General features: G+C 42.6%; 1 protein-coding gene across 1 annotated transcript; it reads right to left on the bottom strand.

Moving 5' to 3' along the window:
- Positions 1–9,720: 9,720 nt before the first annotated feature.
- Positions 9,721–12,114, bottom strand: LOC146962668 (high-affinity choline transporter 1-like). Its single transcript, XM_085769946.1, has 4 exons — positions 11,958–12,114; positions 11,656–11,799; positions 10,108–10,261; positions 9,721–9,953 (listed from the first exon to the last, which is right to left on the bottom strand). The coding sequence occupies exons 1-4, from the start codon at positions 12,021–12,023 to the stop codon at positions 9,721–9,723; spliced, it is 597 nt and encodes a 198-aa protein (XP_085626072.1). The 5' UTR covers positions 12,024–12,114.
- Positions 12,115–27,501: the final 15,387 nt, after the last annotated feature.

Here is a 27,501-nt window from a genome sequence, read left to right as displayed (position 1 = left end):
ATATGGTTTGAGGTGAAGACAAAACATTGTTTAGACTTAAACAGCATTCTAAGGTTTCTGTGAAGGGGTCTGCTGTGTCTGTCTGATAAACTAGAAATCTGTATCACCGAATAAAACTAAATTAAACTAAACACAATAAATTGTGGATAATTACAGCCTTTATGTGATGATGGACCCAAATAAATGTTTAAAAGGACAAAACATACATTTTACTTTGTTATTTATAGTTATAATAGCAGGAAATTACAATTCATATCATATGGTGTGACAATAAAATCATATGGCGTGACAGGCAGACATGTCACACCATTATGATCAAGTGTCACACCATGTTTTCTGCACTTAGCACAACCTTGAGTCTTGTAGCTACACATTAGCATACTAACAACATGCTAGATGTAACAAAGCAACATAGGTTTACATGAAAATATGACAAAATAATAAAATTTCTTTTGCATTTTTATGAAAAATGTGTCACACCAAAAGACATCTGGAAGTGGGACCTTTGTCAGAGTGCCAACAAGATCTGATTTATTGTAAAAATAAAAATGATGGCACAACTCAGGTTGTACAGTACTGGCAATACATTGCCAGTACTGTACAGTCTTCTTGAAGAGGGTCCTCTCCTTCCCAAGGGTGTCAAAGCAATTGCCCGTTGAAATATCCCAAAACAGTGTCACACCATATGATTTTGATTTTTGTGACAAAATCTTTTTGATTAGAATTGACTCAAAACATCATGCTTGGACATTGAAAAGAGTAGGCTCACAAATAGACATCTGTATTATTTTTCTGTATTTTTTTGAGAATTTTTGCACTTATTTTTCTTAGTTTAATTCAGATTCTCACTTTGAGAAACAAGTGTCGGACAGTCACACCATATGACTTTTGTCATGTTTGGTTGAAAATTCTGAAAGAATGAGTGATGAACTGTTTAAATGTTGAGTATGTTCACATAAAGCATGATGTTCTGCACAATATTGAGAAGGTGTTTGGCAAATATATTTTTTATTCATACATGTTTGACACTGAAGACAGCAAAACTGCCATGTCACGTCATCCACCCATATATAAGAACTAGATGACTCACCCGCAGCTGTTTCCCAATGACAAAGCGCAGCCAGTACGGCGGCCATCTTGGGACGGGCAACTCTCTCCCTCAGAGCATTATTAAGCATATGGTGCATGTTCTGCTATAATGACCATAACTTGCTCAGTTTTTGTCCGATTTCAAAACGGTTTGATTTTTATGAACGTTTATGCAGTTATGATGCAGCATATTTAGAATCACGGATAATTTTTATAATGTATTTTTTTTTTGTAAAAGTAACATTATAGTGACATTATGCAAATAGTTAAAGTAATGGCTACATACTGATTTATTTTTCACAGAGTTATGAATCGTTTTTTTAGTGCAGATGACTGGATCATCTACTGCACTGTAACTGCAGCCAGAGTCAGAGCAAGTTGCCCGTCCTCATATGGCTGACTGTGAACTACGCCTGCGTGTAGTCCGATCCACCCCCTTGCATCAACCAACCTCTGTTTTTTTTCCCATGGTATCCCAGGGTGCATTACTCGCTGTTTGATCTACCTTATTTGGGGGTGCTGAATGTTAAGAGTTAGTGGGCTGAGTAAAGTCCCCCTAAACCAAAAATTGACTTTTTGAAATTATTAACATGTCAATGTAGTGTTTGGGTTCTGCTACAAAACATTCAGCAGCGAAGTCGCTATATATCGATATATATCATCAACATTGTAGTTGAGATGGTCCATCAAAACAGTGCCATTACACTACATGAAGTGTAAACAGGACAAATGTAGTGTAATGTGATGTTGATGAAGTGCTGTGGCCTGACCCAGCCCAAGGGGGCCTCATGTATCAAAATCAGATGTATCAAAGTGTGCGTACGCATGGATCCAAGCACTTTTCCTTTGTTCATCCTAATCAACTTGGAATTGAGCGCACATGTAGAAGTGCCCCAGACAGCAAAAAGACACTGTGGCAGATCTGGGCCAGACTGTGGGTAACATCCGGTGCAGATCCGGCAAACGGGTCCGCACCGGGGTCTTTCTTCACAACGGCCCAATACCGGCGAAGATACGGATTACTGATCTGGAACGGACTTGGGCCAGTTGTGGCCCAGTACAGTCAAAAAAGCAATGACATTTGGTTCGGATCCGGCACAAATCCGTGATTCAAATTTTACATCTGGGCCAAATGCGATCCACATACAGCACAATCAGGAACAGATTTGGGCCAGTTCTGGCCCAGCATAATTAATAAAGCTAATGACATTTGGTTCGGATTTGGCACAGATCCGTTATTGATATTTTAGGTCTGGGCCAAATGCATACACATACAGCACAAAGAAATGGACGTTTGTCTTCAAAAAAAATTTATTATTAGGTTTACATTAACCCAACCAAACAGCTCTCTTTGTCAGAATTACATGTACATGGACAGCTCTCTCTGTCAAGACTTATGTTCATTTAAAACCCTAACAGCTCTTTGTCAGAACATGTACATAAAAACACAAAACCATTCTTTGTGAGAATTTCATACATGTAAAACTCAACCAGGTCTTTGTCAAAATTACATGTACATGAAAACACAAAACAGCTCTCTCTGTCAGACTTAAATGTACATTTAAAACACCAAACAGCTCGCATGCAAGCTGAGGCTGAGCACAAACCACAGAGCAAACATTACCTAGAGAACAGTTGACCTGCACTTAGTCACAAGCATGTCCAACAGTCCAGAATGAGGATATAGTTTGTTGTGACTGTTGTCTACAGCCACCGCGCGGTCGGAGGCCAAATTAAACCACCTGATGGCATGGTGGTTGATTTCCATGTCTGTTGTCTTTCCCCCCAGATGGTTCTCGCGCACAGCCCCTGCAGTACATTAAAATAAGAAAAGCACACAAAAAGTTATGGTCCAGAAACCACCGACTCAACATTTTGATTTCTGTCACTTAAATCCTACAATGCAGTTTTGTATGAAATAGTAAACTACACTTGTATAAATGACTTTGGTCATCTGTGACATTTTTGTTGATAGGATTCAGAATTGTAAGAGTTTAAATGATCAGTTCAATATTGCATCAGGTGAGGGATTAGTCAACACTTACGTGTGCAGGGAACTGGCTCCCTCCCAGACCGGCCAGCTCTTAAAGTGGGCATGAACACTTCCAAGGCGGTTTCCAACATCTCATCAAGTGGTCCAGCCAAGCTGTTAAATTGTAGAGAAAATAAGAAGGACAATATTTTAACAAAGCTTTATGGAATTTGGTTAAACAAAGTGCAACAGAATTAAAAACCACAGTTAACTTACGTGACAGTTTGGGTGGTCAGAGGAGAAGTGGTGGAGCAGGAAGTAGCAGTGTGATTTGCACTAGAGAAGAGAGGAGGGAAGGGTAGAGTTCTATTGCGCTGAAATTTGAAGTGATTAAAAAAAAAAAAAAAAGGACAGTTAAAAATTTGAATTTCAGCGCATCTGGGCTGCGGTGTCTGTTGTCCGGTCTTCCGCTGCCAGCGCGCATGCGCAAGGTTCGCACTGATACTGAGACCGACTGAGACTCGAGTTTAGTTGAATTGTTTTTAGGAGATAAATGCTGGTCATTGATGAAATCTAACAGTGGCACTGTGGCAGTCGCATTAGTTCATTTGAATGAAAAGTGAAGCTTCAGGTGTGAGTGAGCAGCGCAGCCTTGGGGCTCTGTACGTACAAAAATCACCATATTTAGGCTACTTAAATAAATAAATAAATAAATAAATAAATAAATAAATAAATAAATAAATAAATAAATAAATAAATAAATAAATAAATAGTTTTACAATGAGCCGATTGATTAATCCGTGGTCAGTTTATCCACACAATGCCTGTAAGGAAATTCTCCGACGTGTTCTGAGGAGTGCAGAGCAGCCGAGCGGCACCAGCGGCTCACAGAGGCGGCGGCGGCGCGGCCGGTGTGCTAACCTGATGCCTGGGCGGTCAACCTCCGGTTGTCACAGTAAATTGAGCACTGTACAATGAGCGTGGCATGGCGCATTTACTGTAACAGCCAAGCGCGACGTGTGTGTGTGTGTGTGTGTGTGTGTGTGTGTCGTGACAGAGACAGCAGGTAGAGGGGCTGACTGGCAGAGATGAGAGATAGTGAAAGCTGTTCTTTTTTTCTGTGAGAGACTGCTGCGGCGGACCCAAACTAAACTGTGGCGGCTGATTAATGGAAAACACTGGTATAGTTTTCCGTTTCCAATTCAGCCACATCACTGTCACAGCATCAGACAGCTGCACTGCTGTGGAGAGTTGATGCGCGCTCCCGCACCAGCTTGGCTGATGGCTGCAGTAACCCTGACGGCCGCTACGGCCGTTGTATCGCTAATGAGTTTTATTCCTTGATCTTGCCTCAAGCTCCTTTAATGGTTTTTAGACACTGTTATTTTTTTTATTTTTTTTTAATTTCAAGCTTTCAAAAATGTTTGATTTCTGTTTTACGTGATGTGAAAAAATTATTACATTACAGTCAGTTTATCCTTCATGATATGTTAAAGCAGAAGTAAGCGATCCGGTCGTTTCGGCTAATGCTGCGTTCCAGGCAGGCTTTTGAAACCGTAAATTACAGCTTCAAGTCACAACTTACGATTTTGTAGCGTTCCAGGCAACCCACTCATGTTTTTCCGACCTGTTTTACCTGTGAAAGTCACTATAACGGCCACTCGTAACTTCCGCCCCGTGAACTCGTACCAGATCGAACTGGTATGACTTCACAGGTCGGAAAAACACGAGTTACGAGTTGCCTTGAACGCACCATAACAGTCCTCGTCCCTACGTCGCCACATTCACGGCGTCCCTTGGCTGCACACACAGCCCTGAATGCCGTTCTCTACAGAGATGGGGACTCGAGTTTGCGACTCGAACTCGAGTCGCACTTAAGTCGCACCCACAGAGACTTCAGACTTGACTTGGATTCGTGCCCAAAAGACTTCAGACTCGACTCGGACTCGTGTTTTGAGACTCGTGAACAATCTTTTTTTGTTTTTGGCTCGTGCCTCCCTCCTGACAGGACGACCGACAATCTTTTCTTTTTCTTTCTTTTTTTTTTTCGCCGTTAACACACCACTAGCGGAGCAGCGCCACATGGCCGGTAACGTTATTCAGATGGAGGTTAGATCTTCATATTGAACTCCTACAGAGTGCAGCCAAACACCAGTGTCTAAAGAGAAAGGAACAGCAGAGCTCCTCTGGTGACTGGGAACTGGCTTTTTTTTTTTTTTTTTTTAATAGCGGCACCGTCCGTAGCCTACATGTGAGGTACAACGTCCGTTTGTTGTCAGACCTTCCTTCACGGGGACTAGCTGCTGCATAACTGGCACATATCAGGCTACTGTAGGCTAAATCATCCTGTTTATTAATGTTTTTGCTGCGAAATATGACTGAAGGCCCGTATGGAAGTCTGGACGTGTCGACACGCCCCCATGAGTTGACGGAGCTAATTAAAAAAATAATAACAACCAGTTCTTCTCTCAGGAACATGCGGTTCCAGAAAGCTTTTGCTGCACATAAAGATGTGAGCTATAGGTACCATCCAGATCTAATGACCTATAATTAACAGCCTAAATCATGTTCCATGTTGTTCATGGGTTTTCTGAATTCAACAAAGCAAAAAAAAAGAGAAAAAGCCAGTGCAGAGGGACAGAGCAGCCTTGATTCTTTCTTGACTCAGAATACAGTTTCCTTTAAAGGAAAGCTTTCATTGTGTGTTTTCTTCATATCGCATTGCAATATCCTGTTTAAAGTGATCATATAACTAAACAACTAATCAATACTGTATAGATAAAGGAGTGATAATAACCTACAGTAAATGCTTTGAATCTCATAGCTGTGCAGTATCCTTAGTAGACTGGATAGCAGCAGATGATAGAAGGGTCATTACAACCAGAAGAGACAGGAGACTTTTATTTTTTAGAGACTTGAGACTTGACTTGGACTCGTGACCAAAGACTTGAGACTTGATGAAGTCTCACCCCTCAAAGACTTGAGACTTGACTTGGACTCGTGACCAAAGACTTGAGACTTGACTTGGACTTGCAAAAAAAGACTTGTGAACATCTCTGGTTCTCTCTCCTCATTGGGTAAAAACTGTAGGATACGAGAAAAGTTTTCTCCTCGGCTCAGAGCAGAGCAGAGTGACTGACAGACCCGTGTTTCGGTCCAAACACTCTATGTAAGTGATTGCTGTCGGAAGATATAACTATTTAAGACTTATATTAACACAAATATATCGCTTACTTCTGCTGTAATGACGAATAAAAATGCTACCACTTTACTTGAGGTCACAGAATATCTTCATTACATTGTCATAATTGTGTCATGACAGTCAGTTTATCCTTCATGATATGTTAATGACAAATAAAAATGCTACCACTTTACTTGAGGTCAGAGAATTTCTTCATTACTGTCATAATGGTGTCATGACAGTCAGTTTTGGGTATCCTGTCAAACAACAATGACCAAGTGGTAGATTTGTTCTGTAACCTTGCACATCTAATTAATAATCATTATGTCAACTAAACAGAAAATATTTCATTAATGTCAAGTTGTCATGACAAGGCCCTTTTCTGGTAATGTCACTTTGAGTAATGTCAAGTTGTCATAATAAGGACATCCCAAACAAATTTAATGTCAAGTTGTCATGACAAAGACGACTTCTGGTTATGTCACCTTGATTAATGTCAAGGTGTCATAATCAAGACAACCAAAATAATGTCAACTTGTCATTACAAAAACGAATGACACTTAATGACAACAGTCATAAATGTTTAATGACATTGACTTAATGTTTCTGACACGTTTATGACTGTGACATGACACTGTTATGACATTGTCATGTCACTCTTATGACTCTTATGAAGCACTTTGCTTCACTGGATGATGTTTAGCCAACAAAGTGGCTCTCTAGCTGGTTTGGCTCTGACTGAGGATCATGGGATATATCAAATTCAAGTGTCTGTCAGTGTTGAGAAGTGTGATGCCAACTTTTACCTGCACATCCAAAACAAAACACTGACTGATATGGATGCAGCAAGGTAAGAAGATAAACAGTTCATGGGAACAGCAAACTGAATATCCATAACTCATCAATTAATCTACTATACTGAACACAGGCTATTATTGTTGCACATAAATTCCTCAGGCAAATTACTACATTCCTCATTAGTAGAAAGTTTTTGTGGGCTAACCTCATCCTCCAGCAAAACCCCTGCAACTCTTGATGCCAGCCAGCGTCTCCATTTGGTCACAACCTGGGCTGTTTATCTCCACCTGCCAGTCGGCTTTGTTTCCCTGTTTTCAAGAGGGAAATTCCCTTTCTTAAGAAAGTGGATGTCAGTGTCACAGAAGATATTGCTAAAGTTCTGTGGCCTGTGGGCTGTCAAAGAGAGCAAGGAGTCAAGGACAGTCTGATTTTGCCGCTAACTGGAGCACAGTGTGAAGACAAGATGGTTGACCAGGTTTCTGGAAGCTGTTGTTTTGAGATGGAGAGTGCTTTGTGCACCAGGAGAGGTCCAACGTAGAGAAAAGAGAATCTTGCATAGAAACTTTACACCAACTCTGGATAAGATACTTCCTTCTCCAGCACAGGTGCATCAGACTGTGAAACTTGATCATTCACCTACATTTGCTCCTCCTCTACAACTGGAGCCTAATAGTTTGTCAATGATTTCACTGCATAGGAATGAGAAGAAAACAAAACTGGAGCCAACACTCAAACAGGGTTTAACGGAAAGGGCTGCAAGCTCACCAAGCAAAATGTTTTCACTGCAGTCCTCTGGGATTTTTCATCTCACTTTTGATGGACATGTTTTTAGAGTAGAAGTCTTTATTGTCATTGCACTAATGCAACAAGACTGGAGATGCTACTCCTAAGGTGCACATCAACATTTCACAAAAAAACAACAACACACTCATCCATTCACACTCACGCATTAAAATTAATGCATGTGCATTAGAAATTGATGTAATGACATCAAAGACAACAATAAGACCTTTACATGAGACAATAGTGCAATACTGCATCAGGCAGCAATAATGTACAAACAGCAGATGACAGTGGTAAAGTGCAAACAGCAAGATGGTGCAAATTATGTTCATAAAGTTCATGAGAATTTAGTGCAGTAATGACCTGGGAGAGGTCTTTCTGAAACTGGATGTGTGTGTTTTGATGGACTGAGAGCATCTACCTGAACTATCCCTTTAGTGGTCCAGGTTATGTTATTGGGTCCTGGCCCACTCTGTGACGATCTTTCCTGGATATGGACGATGATGCAGTTTGTGCAGCCCGACCGTCGGGCCTCGTCGGACGGCGTCGGGAGCTCGTCTGTTTGGTGTGTTCCACTCCATCGGGGAGCGTCAGGTCTTGTCGGGACTCGTCGGCCGTCGGAAGAGTAGACAAAGATATTCAATAAATGGAAAGATACTCCATGAGAGGCTGCTCCAATGATAGAAATGGTATACACTTCCTGTCTCTCTAAATGGGCGTGGCAGAGACGTTCTAATATTGATTGATTGATTGATTGATTGATTGATTGATTGATTGATTGATTGATTGATTGATTGATTGATTCATTCATTCATTCATTCATTCATTCATTTTCAAATTTGTCTCTTACCAATGTCATGAAATGACAAACCCCCAAAAAAAGAAAAAAACCCAGAAAACAATATGGCAATTCAAATTATATCTCTGCATCTGAGAAAGAGGCAATGTGTACTGATTCAAATTAAACTTGGAATTAATGATGCATCATACTGACTGGTCAGAAAAGTGAAGTATGTGTATTTTCTATTCATTTTATTTATGCATTTTTGTTCAAAACAGCCTGGTACAACCATTGAAGCACTGGTTTACTCAAATTACTTCACAACAGATTTTCTGACTTTACTCTGTAGTGGTGTCTGGTAGATTTCAGCTTGCACCACTATACAAACTCTCTCATCCCAAAGCAAGAAGAAACACAACTGTATTGTTAAGTGAGAGAAATTATAGATGAGCACCTTTTGTCCTTATAAAGAAATCCTGGCTTAAACATGCTGTGTTCAAGAGTTTCTGTCTTCCTTTGCTCTCATGCTCTAATCTTCTGCTGTATCTGTCTGAACTGGTGCCATGTAATGTACATTTGTGTCTTTTCCAGCACCAGTTATTCCTTTCACGAGGAACTTCTCAGACAGCCACACAGTCAAGCGTGACACCAGTAAAATAGTAACAATGGTAATGAGCATGATGGCCGTACGAAAAGGGAACAAACGGTGGCGGTGACCGTCCTCTCCGATCTTGTCCCACGGCAGAGGAAGGACGTCAGGAAGACCTATCAGGGGTTCCCCAACCAGAACTCTCAGCAATATTGCCAACACAAGGCCAGAACAGGCACCATACTGGTTCACCAAGTGGGATAAGAAGAAGGTGCAAATCACCTGGGGAGTCATCATTGAATACATAACATCGGCACCGACAATCCAGAACAGGTAGACAGATCTTGACGTCATGGCAAGGCCTGCTCCCATCGCTCCGCAAAGAAGGATTGACACCTTAACCACCACAAGGATCATTTTCTCTGACGCCTAAAATAGAGGAAATCACTTTAAAAGCCATAAAGTTACTTTTAATAAAAAAAAATGTAAAATGTGAATTACAGTGTAAAAACTTGAGGTTCTAAAATTCAAGCATCACGTGCCTGTTTGTAGATGATGTTCTTGAATATATTTCGACCCAGTAGGGAGGCAGCAGACAGAAGTGCAGAGTCGACTGACGACATTGCAGCAGCAGCGAGTGTCCCGATACCGACCAGTGAGATGAAGTAAGGGCAAAGATGCTGAAGGGCGATTGGCAAGATCATACCAGCTTTGCCTTCCTCATACGGGCTGGGGGAACCATAGGTGGTCTGGTTCCAGTCTGTCAGATGTAATTGCAAATTTAAAAAAATAATAATTGCAAATAAAATGTAAAAAAAATGTAATAATACAACACTGTGGCCACAGAGAAAACTTTTGTAGTGGTGAAGAAATACTCAGAATAAGACAATGTTAAAACACATAGGACAAGTTACTGGTAGATGCCGCTGTTGCCCCAATGATGATTGATGGGATGGCAAGAATTGGACATAAAACTGCTGCAGCATAGCAGGCATGCTTAGCTTGGGCATCACTTGCTGTGGAGAGGACTCTCTGGTAGAAAGCCTGGTAGCTCAACCCGCCAATGGCCTTTAGAGGGGAGTGAAGACATGTTACATCACTGCAACAGATAAAAGCAGAACCAAATGACAGTAATTATAGCTGCTGCGCAGCAATGGGTCGGGTCCGGGCTATTTTTGGCAAATTTAGGCAAATTCTGAGCAACAAATAGGAAGAAAGGACAGTTGACCTTATAATGTTGATTTTGCACCAGTTGAGGCTTGAACCCACAATTTCTGCAAACACAGACCATTGTCTATCGCACTGAGCTAATTAGGAAGTGGCAGTTGAACAGTGGCTTCACAAACTGAGTAAGCCATCACTGTCACGCAGGCAGATTTGTAACCACTGTAAAATAAAAAATAAAAAATCAGTTTTTGAGGTAAAATTCTGATATGTTTTAGTTAAACATCATCTACCATGACTCTAAAATCTTGTACATTTGTTTCACAAAGGTAAGTCTATCTGGCATATTGATGTATTATCATTACCACCTTTGCTGGGGCTTGAACCCACATCATCTGGCACCAAGAACTAACGCTTAACTCACTGAGCTAATTGTCTGGAAGTGCAATGAGGTGTGTGTCTTCTCAAATAGACTCAGGGAGTCAGACACTAGGCAGCAGTCATGGCAGATTTCAAAAATGGTCAGAATGTCAGAAATTCTGTTATCTAAACAAAAATCTGATAATACATGGGATTTGGCATGGGGTCGGACATTTCTGTAAGGTTTGGTGAGTTTTCGCCCATGGGAAGTATGATTTCCTTGGAAGTAGAAAGAAGAAGATGAGACTGGACCTTTGTGCAAAATTTAGTGAGTTTTCGCCCATGGTCCGGTCCAGGCTATTTGTTTTTTTCTTTAATTTAGAGGCTTGCTGTGATGTCCCCATGAGGACATCTGGCATTTATATGTGTCATTATCATCACCCTTTCTGGGTCTTGAACCCACATCCCCTCGCACCACAAACCAGCTCCTAACTCACTGAGCTAATTATCTGGAAGTGGGACCTGCTATGTGACTTCTCGAATAGACTCAGGGAGTCACTGTCTGGGCAGCAGTTGGTAAAGCAGATTTAAAAAATGGTCAAAATGTCACAAATTCTGTTATCTAAACAAAAATCTGTTAATACATTAATTGCATCTAGACAGCACGGAAATGTAGTGATTTGTTTTTAACGATAAGTGTTTTGCTTCATAAGAGAAAATCAGATGTTTTAAAATACCACTCTTACATACACAATTTAAAATGTTCTCAAAAATTCAGTTTTTGAGACTGAAATTCTGATATTTGCCAAACTTCATCAACCATGACTCCAAAAGTATGATTTCCTCGAAAGAAGAAGAAGAATTCCTCGGAATACAATAGTGTCCTGGCAGCTTAGCTGCCCAGACCCTAATGATGGTGATGATTTAGTGCACATTACCAACAGCAGTATTTCATCTATCCAGCGACCTGCATCTTCCAGCTGCAGTTTACCAACCCATGGCTCCTGGTGCAGCTTGGTTACCGCAGCGACAGTGAAGTTAGCGGAGGAGGGGTTTGTCAGGATAAAAGGCACGCAGAGCCACTGAAATACAGAGTAATGAAAAATAGTCTGTACCCACATGTCAGACTGCAAACATGCTACAGCAAGTCATTGTAACATTTACTTAGAATCAGTAATAGCAAATATACATGTGCTAATGACAATGAAAGAAGAAAAATGAAGAGATGATGAACAAATACTAAGCCAAAGAACATGAAGCTGAGCTGGATGACATCAGTGTAGACCACAGAGTACAGTCCTCCCATTAGTGTGTAAATGACTGCAACTCCAGCAGAGATGGTCACAGAGAGCCAGGAGGAGAGATCCAGAACGACACTCACTGTCCCTCCTGTAACCACAAACACACACTGTTCAGAGTAAACATGGCAAAAACATGGTTACGCATGTCAGTTTTAATAAATGACCCTCTATCAAAACTCTGACTGCATTCATGTCTTGACTTGTACAACACATTGATTATTTTTTCATTTGCAAATGTCACAACAAAGTTCATTCAGGAAGTGATTGATGTCTCTGACCTACCCAGTGTAAAAAGAACACCTGCGACCCACAAGATATCTCCAATGAAGGCAGGGATGAAGAGAAAAGCTGTGACAGTGTTGCCATATTGTGCTTGAAATGGGTCCATTAGGGTGACATAATTCTTTGACCTCAGAGGTTTGACAAAGAAGAGTCCACCTGAAGCCACACAGAGACATTTTAACTTTCAATGTTTTTTGTTTGTTTGTTTGTTTTTTTTAAATATTTTTTGTTTCACCTCAAGTCCCCCAAACAGCCTAACAGAGGCAACTAATTTCTAGTTCCAAATAGAAATGTTAGAAATTGTTACAATCTCCTGAAAGTCCCTGCCATTTTATGAACTGATATGTATATTTTTGCACAGTGAGAGTTGAGCAGTGTGAGCAGGTTTTATTATGTTTCAACATGTTGTGTCTGTATTTGACTGCACTTACCTGTAATCAAGTTTATGACAAAAGCAATGGGCACAGTGGCCCATACCAACCCCTTGGTTGGATCATAGGTGACTTCTGCATTACCCAAGATATAAGCTGCTCCCACCCAAGTAGCTGCAAAACATTGGGACACAAACTTCCAGTGATGAAAAACAGTGTCAATGAGGTGATGCAACCCAGTGTCAAGTGGTGTAACTGGCATTTTTTTCATAAATATCTGTAGTTGAGGGTCTTTTTTTTTTTTTTACCAATGCATGTCTGGAACCAAATATCATACTTTTGAGTTATTTAACACCAATTTATTTTTGTGCACCCAGTCGACCACTTTCCTGAGTTCAATTTTCAGGATATCAGATACTCAATATTTGTCAATGCTGAACTGTACATGGTACAGTCAACCGCATACATAACAACTTTTGCATTATTCAACACTAATGGAAGGTCATTTATTTATAAAAATCTAATATAAAATAGGACCTAAGCAGCTCCCCTGTGGGACCCCACAGTACAGCTCTTTGCTGTCAGACAGGCTGCCATTAAAAAACACTCTTTGCCTTCTGCAGGTCAAGCAATTCCTCATCCAGGACAAGACATTAGAGTCAAAACCAAAACCACTGAGTTTTTCTAGCAAAAGACAATGATCAAATGCAGCACTCAGGTCTTGTAATAATTGTTGCTGTGATTATTACAGTATTACCTGTCATGGTAAAAGTGCTGACCCACATATTCAGGTTCCGTCCTCCAACCATTGAAATTTCACTGCGATTCCCCGTGCATCTTCTCTCCTCACGTCTGGACTTCCTGGACGCCCAGATCCCTATGGCCAGCACTACTAAATAAAACACTGCTATGGACAGCAGCCCGGCCCAGTTTACTGCCATCTTCCAACTGGAAAACACAGTTCAAATATTATCCAAGAAAACCAAGGGAAATCTGGCACAAAGCACCATAAAGTCTTCTCCTTACGTTTGGCTGAAGTTTGAAGTTTGAAGACAATGGATTGCTTACCTGATGTCTCCTGCAATTACTAAGGATGCCTGAGAGAATTAGCTGTGCCTTCCAGACATTCCAGTTTCATTATATTAATGCAAGAACAACATCAGCCAACCTCTGTTTTTTTCCCCCATGGTATCCCAGGGTGCATTACTCGCTGTTTGATCTACCTTATTTGGGGGTGCTGAATGTTAAGAGTTAGTGGGTTGAAAAAAAAATTGACTTTTTGAAATTATTAACATGTCAATGTAGTGTTTGAGTTCTGCTACAAAACATTCAGCAGCGAAGTCGCTATATATCGATATATATCATCAACATTGTAGTTGAGATGGTCCATCAAAACAGTGCCATTACACTACATGAAGTGTAAACAGGACAAATGTAGTGTAATGTGATGTTGATGAAGTGCTGTGGCCTGACCCAGTCCAAAGACTAGCTGAAGCTCAATGACTGTGTGATAAATTGTGTACAGTCTTTTGCTTTTTCTACATTTTACATTGCATTATAGGCTGCAGACTTTATGCATTGATCAATTTCAGGATGATGATGATTTTTTTTATATATATATCCAAAGAGTTGTGAAATCTTTTTTTCTTTCTTTATTTTTGGAGATGGAGAATACATACTGTAATGTGATCAGCAAACATTTCTCCATGAGCTACATGCTCTGAACACTGTGTTTTCCATTTTTTGGTGTAGTGTGTAACTGCTCAACAGTGTTTCTATTTTAAGGTAAAACTATTTTGAGGCGATGGTATGGTTTTGCAAAAAGAATCAGAGGTTTTGTGAATGTAGTGTGAAAAGAGTTTTGTGTTTACAATTCTGAGAAAAGAACATAAGGATTCGAAAAATGTGTTTCAACAATTGTGAAAAACTGTATTATAGATTAGCTGAAGTATGTAGACTTTTAATTAAGATATAGCTGAGTCCAGTGGTTGTTAAAGACCCTCTCCAATCCTTCTTTTTAGCTATTTTATTAAAGCGTCCTTGGTGGTCTTTAAATTGTGATTATGAAGTTTTTGCATTAACAGATTTTTTTGTTAGGGTTAGGGTTATAGACTTAAAAATGATTTAGTCATATTATCACCCCACCAGAGCAAAGATATTAGCTAGTTACTAATGTGCATATACAACATTAGCGCCTAGTTTCTGGTCAAAAGATGGGTGGATAAGTGAATAAATAGAAAAATGATATCTTAGTAAGAATATTGATCATTTTATTTAATTTAATTAGCGTCTGTGCTAGGTTTTTCTGCTCTACTGAATTATTGCTTTTTTTTAATAGGCCAAGAGCCAACAAACAACCCAACCTCTCATCAGGTAATTCATTTATAATGACGCCCTTACTAAACTCAACAGCCAAAACAGTCACCACCATTAGCAAACAACAGATGTTACGTAACATACAATTATCAACTCAGCAAGTTGAGCCAGTTCTTTTTTTTTTATTTAACTTTTATTTAACTAGGCAGAATCATTAAGAACAAGTTCTGACATTTCAACTTCTGTCCCCATCCCCAACTGAAATCACAAAACCTTCTTCTGAAGAGCGCCAATAGCTCATTAGCAATGTGCCTCTGAGTCATGGACGGAGACAGCGCTGCTATTTATCTTCCCCACACACACCTCCCACCCCCGTCGCTGAGAGTCTAGCATCAGAAAAATGTATTTTTATGTGACGTTAAAGATGATTGGATGCTGTTTTTACAGGATTGTCCGTCCCACAGGTGACTGACTTTTTTCATTTTTGTGAAAAAGCATTCAATTAATTGGTTGCAATCGAAGTGTGAAGAGGGTTTCAAACAATTTAGTAAAAAAAAAATGCTCTAGAATAGGATCACCAACCCAACCTTTAAAGGCAACCTTAGCGAAATTTGAACTACATCCCCCCTCCCTCCTTCAGCTATTCCCGGGTAATGGAGGAAGCACTTTGCCTCACTGGATGATGTTTAGCCAACAAAGTGGCTCTCTAGCTGGTTTGGCTCTGACTGAGGATCATGGGATATATCAAATTCAAGTGTCTGTCAGTGTTGAGAAGTGTGATGCCAACTTTTACCTGCACATCCAAAACAAAACACTGACTGATATGGATGCAGCAAGGTAAGAAGATAAACAGTTCATGGGAACAGCAAACTGAATATCCATAACTCATCAATTAATCTACTATACTGAACACAGGCTATTATTGTTGCATATAAATTCATCAGGCAAATTACCACATTCCTCATTGGTAGAAAGTTTTTGTGGGCTAACCTCATCCTCCAGCAAAACCCCTGCAACTCTTGATGCCAGCCAGCGTCTCCATTTGGTCACAACCTGGGCTGTTTATCTCCACCTGCCAGTCGGCTTTGTTTCCCTGTTTTCAAGAGGGAAATTCCCTTTCTTAAGAAAGTGGATGTCAGTGTCACGGAAGATATTGCTAAAGTTCTGTGGCCTGTGGGCTGTCAAAGAGAGCAAGGAGTCAAGGACAGTCTGATTTTGCCGCTAACTGGAGCACAGTGTGAAGACAAGATGGTTGACCAGGTTTCTGGAAGCTGTTGTTTTGAGATGGAGAGTGCTTTGTGCACCAGGAGAGGTCCAACGTAGAGAAAAGAGAATCTTGCATAGAAACTTTACACCAACTCTGGATAAGATACTTCCTTCTCCAGCACAGGTGCATCAGACTGTGAAACTTGATCATTCACCTACATTTGCTCCTCCTCTACAACTGGAGCCTAATAGTTTGTCAATGATTTCACTGCATAGGAATGAGAAGAAAACAAAACTGGAGCCAATACCCAAACAGGGTTTAACGGAAAGGGCTGCAAGCTCACCAAGCAAAATGTTTTCACTGCAGTCCTCTGGGATTTTTCATCTCATTTTTGATGGACATGTTTTTAGAGTAGAAGTCTTTATTGTCATTGCACTAATGCAACAAGACTGGAGATGCTACTCCTAAGGTGCACAACGACATTTCACATGGGAAAAAACAACACACACATCCATACACACCCACGCATTAAAATTAAAATTGGCTGCACACACACAGAGGACCGCCCCTTTATGCCGTTCTCTCTCCTCATTGGATAAAGGTTGTAGGATACAAGGAAAGTTTTCTCCTCGGCTCACAGCAGAGCAGAGTGACTGACAGACCCGTGTTTCGGACCAAACACTCTATATAAGTGATTGCTGTCGGAAGATATTATTTAAGACTTATATTAACACAAACATTCCGCTTACTTCTGCTTTAATGAGAATTTAGTGCAGTAATGGCCTGGGAGAGGAAACTGTTTCTGAAACTGGATGTGTGTGTTTTGAAGGACTGAGAGCATCTGCCTGAACTATCCCTTTAGTGGTCCAGGTTATTGGATAATGTGAAGCCTCAGGTCCTTGATGGAGTGAACCTGCTCATGCACCATTAATCCACAGTGTTGGATCTTCTCTGTGTTTTCTCCTGAAATCCAGGAGACTGGGTGGTAAAAAGAGAGGAGATCAGCTAAATATTGGATTCTGAAATTTACCGGGAGCCAGTGCAGGGTTGTTAAGACGGGAGTGATGTGAGAGAATTTGTGGAATCTGGACAGAAGTCGGGCGGCGGCGTTTTGAATTAACTGAAGGCGGTCTAGTGAGGCTTTGCTGAGGCAAGTGAAGAGGTAATTACAATAATCTAAGCGTGAGGAGATGAAAGCGTGAATGATCATTTCCAGTTCTGAGTGAGACACAATTGATCTGAGTTTGGAAATATTTCCAAGGTGAAAAAAGCAGGACCGGGTTATAGTTTTTATATGTTCATCGAAGATCATGGACTGATCAAAAATAACACCAAGGTTTCTAGACCTGGTGCGCACATTAGCAGGAAGGGCCCCTAAGCAGGTGGCAGCTTTAGAGGCCAAGGCTTCGGGGCCAACAATTAAAACTTCAGTTCTTGCATCATTTAACTGCAAATAGCTACTGGCCATCCAGTCCTTGATTGCTGTCAAGCAGTCCTGCAGAGAAGTTATCAATTCTGTCCTGTCAGGGTCAAAGGAAACATATACACGTAACTGAAGGTCATCATACATATGGTATGAGATGCCATCAAATTGAGAGATGATTTCCCTGAGAGGAAGCATATATAATGAAAATAAGATGGGCCCCAAAACTGAACCCTGGGGAACGCCGCAAGAAAAGGGGACCGACTCGGACTTATGCGGGCCAACAGCTACAGAGAACGATCTGTCAGACAGATGCAAGGATGCCATGATCCACCGTATCAAACGCTGCACTCAAATCGAGCAGAACCAGGATTGTGCATCTGTTGCAGTCAGAGGCCATCAAGATGTCATTTGAGACCCTGAGAAGAGCTGTTTCCGTGGATTGAAATTGACAATAACCGGATTGAAACTTGTCAAAAATGCTATGTCTGTTCAATGCAGTGACAAACTGATTGGCAACAACTTTTTCTAACACTTTTGAAACAAAGGGGAGCTTGGAAATGGGCCGGTAGTTACTAAGAACAGAGGGGTCGAGACTGTGATTTTTAAACTGCTTGTTTGAAGTGGGACGGGACAGAACCAGAAACCAGCGAGCAATTGATGATGGAGAGCAGGGATGGAGCAATAGTGCTAAAGACATTTTTCAACAGAATTGTGGGCAAGATATCTAGTGGACCAGAAGTGGACTTAATTTTATGCACAACGTCTGTTAATTGGTGTTACATTGTCCCCCTCTGCTGGCCTGGCAGTAATCTCTCCTGTGCTCTTTTCCCATCCAGGTGTGTGATTGCTGCGGGGCGTATATAAGGGCGGAGGTTCTGCACGCTCTCTCTCTCTCCTCCCTCTCCGGTCCTGTGCTCCACCACTCGGCCACGCTTCCTCTCGTGGGTCTGGGAGTGTGGTGCTCGCGGCTGGCTGGCAGACCTTTTGATTCGGTTTTGTTTCTGTTCAGGGATAAGGTTCTGGTTCTGTTGGGGATAGGGAAGAAGGTCGGTGCCTGGTCCGACGGCCCTGTGTGGGTTGGCTGCGGTGGCCGTCCTTTCCTTTTTTCCTTTTGTTTCAGTTTGCCTGCCAGTCCAGCCGCCTCCGTTGCTCAGCTTGTTTTATCCCTCCTGCTTGTAACAATAAACCTTTTTACGCGCATTTGTAACTCCTGTCTCCGCACTTATGTTGCCTCCCGTGAATATACATGGTGGTCGTTTGGGGTCGTAACATAAATTGGGGGCTCGTCCGGGATGTGTCTCTCCGGAGCTGAAGGACTTGACTCTGTCTCGAGAACAGTTGGGCCGGAGCCAGAAGGCGGACGTGTCACTGTCCTCGCTGTTTGAAGCCGCCGTGGCAGAGGAGTCGGTGGACTCTCTGTCCATGGGTTTCTTTGTGAAGGATGGTGTGTTGATGCGTAAGTTTACGCCGCCGAAAGTGTCTCCGGCCGATGACTGGTGTGTTTCGACTCAGGTTGTGGTGCCCCGCCCGTACCGGTCTGAGATTTTGAGTCTGGCTCATGAGAATCCTCTTTCTGGTCATTTAGGAGTGAGAAAGACCTACGACCGCATTCTGCGTAATTTCTTTTGGCCTGGGTTGAAGGGTGATGTGGCGCGTTTTTGTAAGTCCTGTCATACGTGTCAGGTGGCTGGGAAGCCGAATCAAGTGTGAGCCATTTGAAAGAGTGTTGGTTGACTGTGTGGGTCCGCTGCCCCGTACGAAGTCCGGCAACAAGTTTCTGCTGACAGTGATGTGTGCGTCAACTCGTTTTCCCGAGGTGTTTCCTCTGTGGAAAATTACTGCTCCTGTGGTTGTTAGAGCGCTGACCAAGTTTTTTTCACTGTTTGGGTTGCCTAAAGTGGTGCAGACGGACCAGGGCTCTAACTTCATGTCTCGTCTGTTTGCGCAGGTCCTGAAGCAGCTCCAGATTAAACACTCGTGTTCCAGTGCGTATCACCCTGAGAGTCAAGGTGCTCTTGAACGCTTTCACCAGACGCTGAGAAGCATGCTGCGCACTTACTGTCTGGATTTTCAGAAAGAGTGGGACGAGGGGGTGCATTTGCAGCTGTTTGCGATCAGGGAGGTGGTGCAGGAGTCCCTGGGGTTTAGTCCGGCTGAGCTGGTGTTTGGTCACGCGGTACGTGGGCCGTTGAAGCTGTTACGAGAGAAGTGGCTGGATGAGAGCACTGAGAAAAATCTGCTTGACTATGTGTGTGATTTTCTACGAGACTGCGCCGGGCTTGTGAGATTGTCAGGGGGAACTTGGAGTCTGCTCAAGCTAAGATGAAGTGTTGGTTTGATAAAAATGCTAAAAACAGAGTTTTTCGTCCTGGTGACAGGGTCCTGGTGTTGTTGCCGCTTCCTGGATGTAGCCTGCAGGCTCAGTACAGTGGTCCCTACCTGATCAAAGAAAAGGTGGGTGACAGAGATTACATTGTTGCTACTCCAGATCGTGGGCGCAAGCACCGCCTTTGTCACGTTAACATGCTGAAACTTTATTGTGAGAGAGAAGAGGTGCAGGTACCTGAGACTGACAGGTCTCCCGAGTCGCTGTCCGGTGCTGAAGCTGTGTCGCCGCGCGTCAGCCTGGTGACAGGCGCGACAGGTGGGGCTCTCCAGTGCTGAAACTGACAGCTCTCTGTCAGTGGCGTTGACGGAGGGGAAGCTGTCAAACTCTGCAGTGCTGGAGGAGCTGCCTGCCCGATTGTCTCACCTCACAGAGACGCAGTGTGCTGATGTGGTTGCTTTGATAGGTTCGTATAGCGAGTTGTTCACTGATGTTCCTTCTCAGACTCACCTGATAGCTCACGACATTGACGTGGAGGGTTCCGGTCCTATTAAACAGCATCCGTACCGGGTCAGTCCTGAGAAGCGTGCGCGTCTGAATAAGCAGGTGAGCTATATGTTGCAGCACGGTATTGCTGAGCCTAGTTGTAGTGCGTGGAGCTCTCCGTGTTTGCTTGTTGTTAAGGCAAATGGTGATGATCGTTTCTGCACAGATTTCAGGAAAGTAAACAGTGTGACAAAGCCTGACTGTTACCCGCTTCCACGCATGGAGGATTGCGTTGATCGTGTGGGGGGGGGGCCCGGTTCGTGACCAAGCTGGACCTGCTGAAGGGGTATTGGCAGGTGCCGCTAACTGAGCGTGCTAAAGAGATCTCTGCCTTTGTGACCCCTGATGACTTTCTCCAATACAGGGTCAGGGCGTTTGGGATGCGGAGCGCGCCCTCCACGTTCCAGCGCTTGATGAACGTCACTTTGTCTGGTCTGTCGTGTTGTGAAGCGTATCTTGATGATCTGGTTGTGTGCTCGGAGTCGTGGGCTGAACATGTGGAACATTTGGAGAGTGTGTTTTCTCGTCTGAAGGGGGCTGGGTTGACCGTCAACCTGACGAAATGTGAGTTCGCGCAGGCGAAGGTCACATACTTGGGAAAAGTGGTGGGGGGAGGACAGGTCCGTCCTGTCCATGATAAGGTGGAGAGTATTCTGAACTTTCCGGCTCCAACTAACCGCACTGAGCTGCGTCGTTACCTGGCGATGGTGGGTTATTACCGGGGGTTCTGTAAGAATTTTTCATCTGTTGCCTCTCCCCTAACTGATTTGTTGAGTCCCAAGGTCAGCTTTACGTGGACCGAGGCCTGCCAGACGGCGTTTCAACAGACTAAAAGTTTGCTTTCCAATGCTCCTGTCCTTTCAGCACCGCGCTTTGACTGTCCTTTCAAACTGGCTGTGGATGCCAGTGACACCGGGGTGGGTGGCGTGCTCCTGCAGGAGGGTCCTGATGGCGTGGACCATCCCGTGTCGTTCTTCTCGAAGAAGCTGGACTGTCATCAAAAGTGGTATTCCATGATCGAAAAAGAGACCCTGGCTCTCGTGTTGGTCGGTTCGACGTGCTGGCCACTTACTGTGTTTACGGATCACAATCCGCTCGTTCTTTTGAGTAGGATGCGCAACAAGAATCGCCGCTTAATGTGCTGGAGTTTGCACCTCCAAGCTTTCAATATTGACATCAAACATGTGCGGGGTCGCGACAATGTGTTGGCCGACGCGTTGTCACGCCAATGACTTTGATTGACTGAACCATGTACTGTGTTGCTTTATTATGATTGTTAATGTTATCTTGGCCATGGTTCAGTGACTTATGGTGGGGGTGTTACATTGTCCCCCTCTGCTGGCCTGGCAGTAATCTCTCCTGTGCTCTTTTCCCATCCAGGTGTGTGATTTCTGCGGGGCGTATATAAGGGTGGACGTTCTGCGCGCTCTCTCTCTCTCCTCCCTCTCCGGTCCTGCGCTCCACCACTCGGCCACGCTTCCTCTCGTGGGTCAGGGAGCGTGGTGCTCGCGGCTGGCTGGCAGACCTTTTGATTCGGTTTTGTTTCTGTTCAGGGATTAGGTTCTGGTTCTGTTGGGGATAGGGAAGAAGGTCGGTGCCTGGTCCGACGGCCCTGTGTGGGTTGGCTGCGGTGGCCGTCCTTTCCTTTTTTCCTTTTGTTTCAGTTTGCCTGCCAGTCCAGCCGCCTCCGTTGCTCAGCTTGTTTTATCCCTCCTGCTTGTAACAATAAACCTTTTTACGTGCATTTGTAACTCCTGTCTCCGCACTTATGTTGCCTCCCGTGAATATACATGGTGGTCGTTTGGGGTCGTAACAATTGGAGAGTGGACACTGGAGAGAAATTATCAATGATGGGTTGCTGTTCAGGAGGATCGGGCAGGGCGGAGTTAGAGACAGGCATTATATTGGCTTTTACACTGGTGACTTTGTTCACAAAAAAAAAAAAGAAATCACTACAGTCCTTATTAGAGGACACAGGTAGAGCAGGCAGTGGTGCACAGTAATGTTATGGTGTCAAAAATAACCCTTGGGTTTCTCTTATTTGAAGCAATAAGATGAGCAAAATAGGAGGTCCTAGCCACCTTAACCAATGGGCTCTATGCACAGCTCCACTACTTCCTGAACTTAATGCTACTCCTTTGTTTCCTGTCTTACATTATTGGACAAACTGATTAATCCAGGTGTGTCTGACCATTGTGACTATTCAGACACACCTGGATTAATCAGTTTGGATCAGTTCTCCCCTGCCACATCCTGCGTGTGTTATACCCTTTTCCCACTGGCCAAAAAACCCGTTTAAACGGCTTCTGACAACAGTGGGAAAGGGTCACAGACCCGCGTCAACCCGCATCAAACGACTCTGCAATCAACATAGGTTTTAATGGGCTTGGCTCCGATTAGCTTTCAGTGGGAACGTCAGACCTGGGTCAACCTGCTGATTTATGTGATGTCATTGCAGTTATCGAAACTGGATTTCAGCTCACAACTCTGAGAAACACATAAAGCAAACTAAGCTTCCTGCATGAAAAACCAAAGCCTTTACAGATGCATCAGATAAATGTCTCTAAGTATTTAACAACAGTCACAGCCCCTCTCTGCCACTGACCCCAGTCTCTCACAGTGTCACCTCCATGCTGACACACGAGGCCATAGACAGGGGATCGCACGCCACTTGTCTGACCCTCCGACCTCACATGAAGGAAACATCCCTCTGCACAGAATCCTACAGGGCCGACCGCACTGACTCAGAGAGTCAGGCCGCAGTGAGCTCACTGGGTAAATCTGCTGCTGTTGACTATATGGGATTGTTCTGGGTGCTTAGTCATTCAGGTCATGTTGGAATGACTTGACCTTGTTTGAAAGGGAGCCCACAGCTGAATGGAGGCATGAATGAAGGGACATATGGCCTAATGTAGTGATGGAAATATGAGATGCATGGATGGATGACATGGAAAACAAATGACTATTGTATGTCCAATTAAAGAACACCCACGATTAAAGGGATAGTTCAACATTTTGGCAAATTGGCCCATTGCCATAATCCCTATAGTCATAGCAGTAGGTTCTTTACCTTTAATTGTCGGTGCAAGCTATTTTTAGAATGGCTGAGCAGAGCCACGCTACGGAGGCTCATGGCATTTCTTGGTTTCCCTCATCAAACTCATCAAACACACAATCAAATAACTCCAAAACGCTCACGTCGACCAGTTGTGACCTGCACATTCACCACGCTATGAGATAACAACGGAACATTACAAGACAGAGTTGTTTTCGAGGTAAATTCATGTAACTGCTGATGCGTGTTCCCGTCTGGACAGTTTTTTGGCAAGCAGTCTCTACATTTGCCTCGAAAACAACTCTGTCTCGTAACGTTCCGTTATTATCTCATAGCGTGGTGAATGTGCAGGTCACAACTTGTCCATGAGAGCGTGTTGGAGTTGTTGGATTGTGTATTTGATGAGTTTGATGAGGGAAACCAAGAAATCCCATGAGCCACCGTAGCATAGCTCTGAACAGCTCGCTGTTGAACTATCCTTTTAAGGAAACCCAGGACATTAGTGAATCCAATTAATGTAAATACAGAAGGAATCATTTTATCCTACGTTGACAGATTTTTTTGTTATGGACTTTAAAAATATATATATTAAGTCATATTATCACTACAGCAAAGATATTAGCTATACTGTGCAAATCCAACAGATACAAAGCAATATTAGTGTCTTGTTTCTGGTCAAAAGATGGAAGTATGTTTTTAGAATTAAATGTAATAGGCCAAGAGCCAAAATACAACGAGCACCCAACCTCTCATCATAAAATTATAATGACACCCTTTCACTGAATCTCTCTTAACCCATTTAATCCCAAATTTTTCCCAGACATGAAAATATCCAAACCATGTGCCATTAGCAACTCTTTGAAATAATCAATCATTATTTTTTTTAATTTTCATGGAAAAATAGGAGAAAAAGTGTGTTTTATAGTCGGTCACAATTGTGACCGGTGGGATAATATGTATACTAATTTTACATATCCATCATAGCTATCAAATTGCTTATATTCCAGTCCAATTTTAACTGGGCTGTACTACAGAACTCTTTTTTTACTGTTACCAGTGCCAGCATACATAACAGATGCTTGTGTGCTTTATCACATGTTAGTGTGGCTATTTTACATATCAAAAACATGTAGAACGACTAAAAGCAAAAACGAAAAGACGCCTATCAACATTGCCATTGTCACTTTTGTGAAAAATTTAAGACATGCATATTGTAACTTTGTTATTGGATTTACAGTGTGTTACAGTTAGTGCAATATTGCTTTAGTGTACTTTTCATTTTACCATTGTAAATGTACATTTTTAGTGCAATATTGACTTATTGACCTAGGGGTCACTCAGAATAACCTGCATAACCTCAGTCTTACTTTTGTTCAGATTCAAATGTAATTTCAAAAGACATAAAACCAACATGACTACAAAATGCACATTTTAACAAATTTGATGCAAGTTTTTAAAATAGTTTTTTAAGAAAATCCATGAATTGCTCATCTTGCCAACCCTTATTTGTCACTGACCCATGTATGAGACCTCCTTCCTACAACATCTCTGTAGAAGAGGTGGCTGCTTATGAGTGCATTGAGGGACCATGTAAAGGTGGGCCCCCACCACTTCTTGGACCTGATTAAGATATGACACCTTATGAAGGTTGTTTGAATGTTTAGATTTTATTTTTGACCACCTGCAACCTGCACCTGCTGCTTGGTTGGAACAGAAACCTGCAGCCGCGCGGCCCTTTGTGGGAAGGTTTGCCCATAGCTGCTCATGTGGGTATAGGGATTTGCCTCTTCACCAACAGTGGGTGGAAGTGGGGTAGTGGTGAGAGGGAAGTTATCATCCCTAATAACATTGTTTCTTACATAATCTTTTTGCCTAACTTTCATTCAACAGCCTGGCTGGCAATTGGCCAGTCTCGCCCTTATAGTCCATATCACAGTCAATGGGGACAACATGTATTTCACTTTGAGAGATAGGTTAACTGAAATGCTTTAGGGTCTGTAAGGTCCAACATATACTGTGTTTGATTCAAATTTAAATAATAATAATAAAAAAAGAAAGTTTTTAAAAAGTAGAAAGTTAGCTACTTACACTGTGTTATCCCACCGGTCACTATTGTTGCCGTCAACAATTTTACTCATGCTGTGACCACACTAAACACAGTTGAGTGATTGTAGATGCATATATCAATACTAGACACCTTAAAGATGATGTGTGCCAAAAATCTTTCTCTTATCTTTATGTCAACCTTCTTTACTGACCTTCTTTGTTGAGGCTTTGATGCAGCCATCTTCCTCGGATGGTGCAACCAGGAAGTAATCAGCTCTGATCATGTGACAATTTACACTAAACATGTGAAACTGCACATATGTGATCAGAAGGGTTTCTTGCTTCAGTATTTTTTGGAAATATGTTAATACTCCATTTACTAACATTTTTAGGGCCTTTCAACTGGAAATATTTTTTACGGTCACTTTTGTGACCGATGGGATTAAATGGGTTAATGATAATAATGATGATCAAACAAAATATGCAAATATGGCTCTAATAAATAAAGTCAATACAGTCACCGCCATTATCAAACAAAATACCAGACACTCAGCCGTTGCCAAACATCATACTTCATGGCAGAACAATTATCAACTCAGCCGTTTGAGACAGTTGAATATCTGTCATCTCCATCTGGGAAGAATGAGGATGTGATGTCTCAGTCAAACGTTGCAACTCAGGATGCGTCATCGGCTACACTGACGGGTCAGCTGACACAGGCTGAACTGGAGCCTTCGCTGCTAACATCTTTGTTGGAGTCCTCAGGGACGATGTTTACGCCAGCTTTGCCCTCTGAGCTCAGCCTATTTAGAGGACAGTTTGAGATTCCTGATATCACAAACTTTGGTCTACCACAAATATTAATCTCAGGCATTTTACTAACTTCCCAATTATCTGAGGAAATGAGCATTGTTTCATCAACAATACCACCAGAACAACCACCTGCCAGCCAGGTCAGATCATGAGGATGAGAAACAAACCCTTGCCCTGACCCTGCAGCTTGGGGAGTCCCAAGAAATCCATTCATCTGCCCACATATCCTCAGTCAATGGTTTTACATTCAAACAAGGCCACAGTGTGACTTACTCAGTTCAACTTTCAGTATCAAAGAGCACTGACCCAGTGTCTGAGGGTCACTTTCAGCCAACAGCTCCCTCTACTGCTCAGAAGCCAGACACTACAGTATTCAATCAGAGACGTTCTATATTGTAGGACTAGAAGACTTTGATTCAATCCTCTAATCCTTCTTTGCACCCCAACAATTAAAAGTACCAACCTCGAGAACACAAGGGAGCACAGTCTGGCCTTCTTGACAACTGACTCAATCTCGATGATTTTTTCATGTTTGAATCAAGTGGACAATTCTCAATCCACACCATCATGAATCCAGGTTTAGGTGCCAGTACTTCCCTCAGTCCCGCCGCGAACAGCTGTGTTCCTACATTCACATCTGCCTCCCCCACCTTGTAACAGATCAACTCCTATCAGTGGATGGCCGGCATGTTAACAGCTCTCCTCGTTGTCTGTCTTCTCATCCTGATCGTCCTCATCGCTGCTGTAGTTCTCTATTTCTGCAGAGGTCGCAGAAGGTCAAGGGCAGCAAATGGACTGACTGACATCACTCCGAGGCAGATAGCTGAACGGTGTAAAACCAAGGATGCCTCCACTGTTTCAACCCAAGTTTCCACCACCTCCGCTGAGACTGTGGATCAACCTCTCACCAGATGACAAGAGGCCACTTCCATCAGATTATGACCAAGACCGAAAACCCAAGAGAAGACACTGCAGCCTCGTCCTCCACATTATGATTTCTCATGTATACAGTAAAAAGAAAAAACTAGGAAATCTTGAAAGAACGGCTTTGTACAGAAATCACCACAATCACACATCAAGAGATAAATGTTTTAT

This window comes from Trachurus japonicus, chromosome 23 (genome assembly GCF_045865225.1).
Source record: "Trachurus japonicus isolate A0001 chromosome 23, Traja_1.0".
In the NCBI taxonomy this organism is placed as follows: Eukaryota; Metazoa; Chordata; class Actinopteri; order Carangiformes; family Carangidae; genus Trachurus; species Trachurus japonicus.
Note: the sequence above shows the minus strand (reverse complement) of the source record. Positions and strands in the feature narration are given on the sequence as shown.

What these genes read in the sequence shown, in the direction of transcription:
- LOC146962668 (XM_085769946.1), bottom strand. Translation starts at nt 12,023, where the DNA reads ATGGGAGGACTGTACTCTGTGGTCTACACTGATGTCATCCAGCTCAGC. An exon ending in GCTTCATGTTCTTTGGCTTA is followed by an intron (nt 11,800 to 11,957) that starts GTATTTGTTCAT and finishes TCTGTATTTCAG; the next exon opens with TGGCTCTGCGTGCCTTTTAT. An exon ending in TAGATGAAATACTGCTGTTG is followed by an intron (nt 10,262 to 11,655) that starts GTAATGTGCACT and finishes TCCCCTCTAAAG; the next exon opens with GCCATTGGCGGGTTGAGCTA.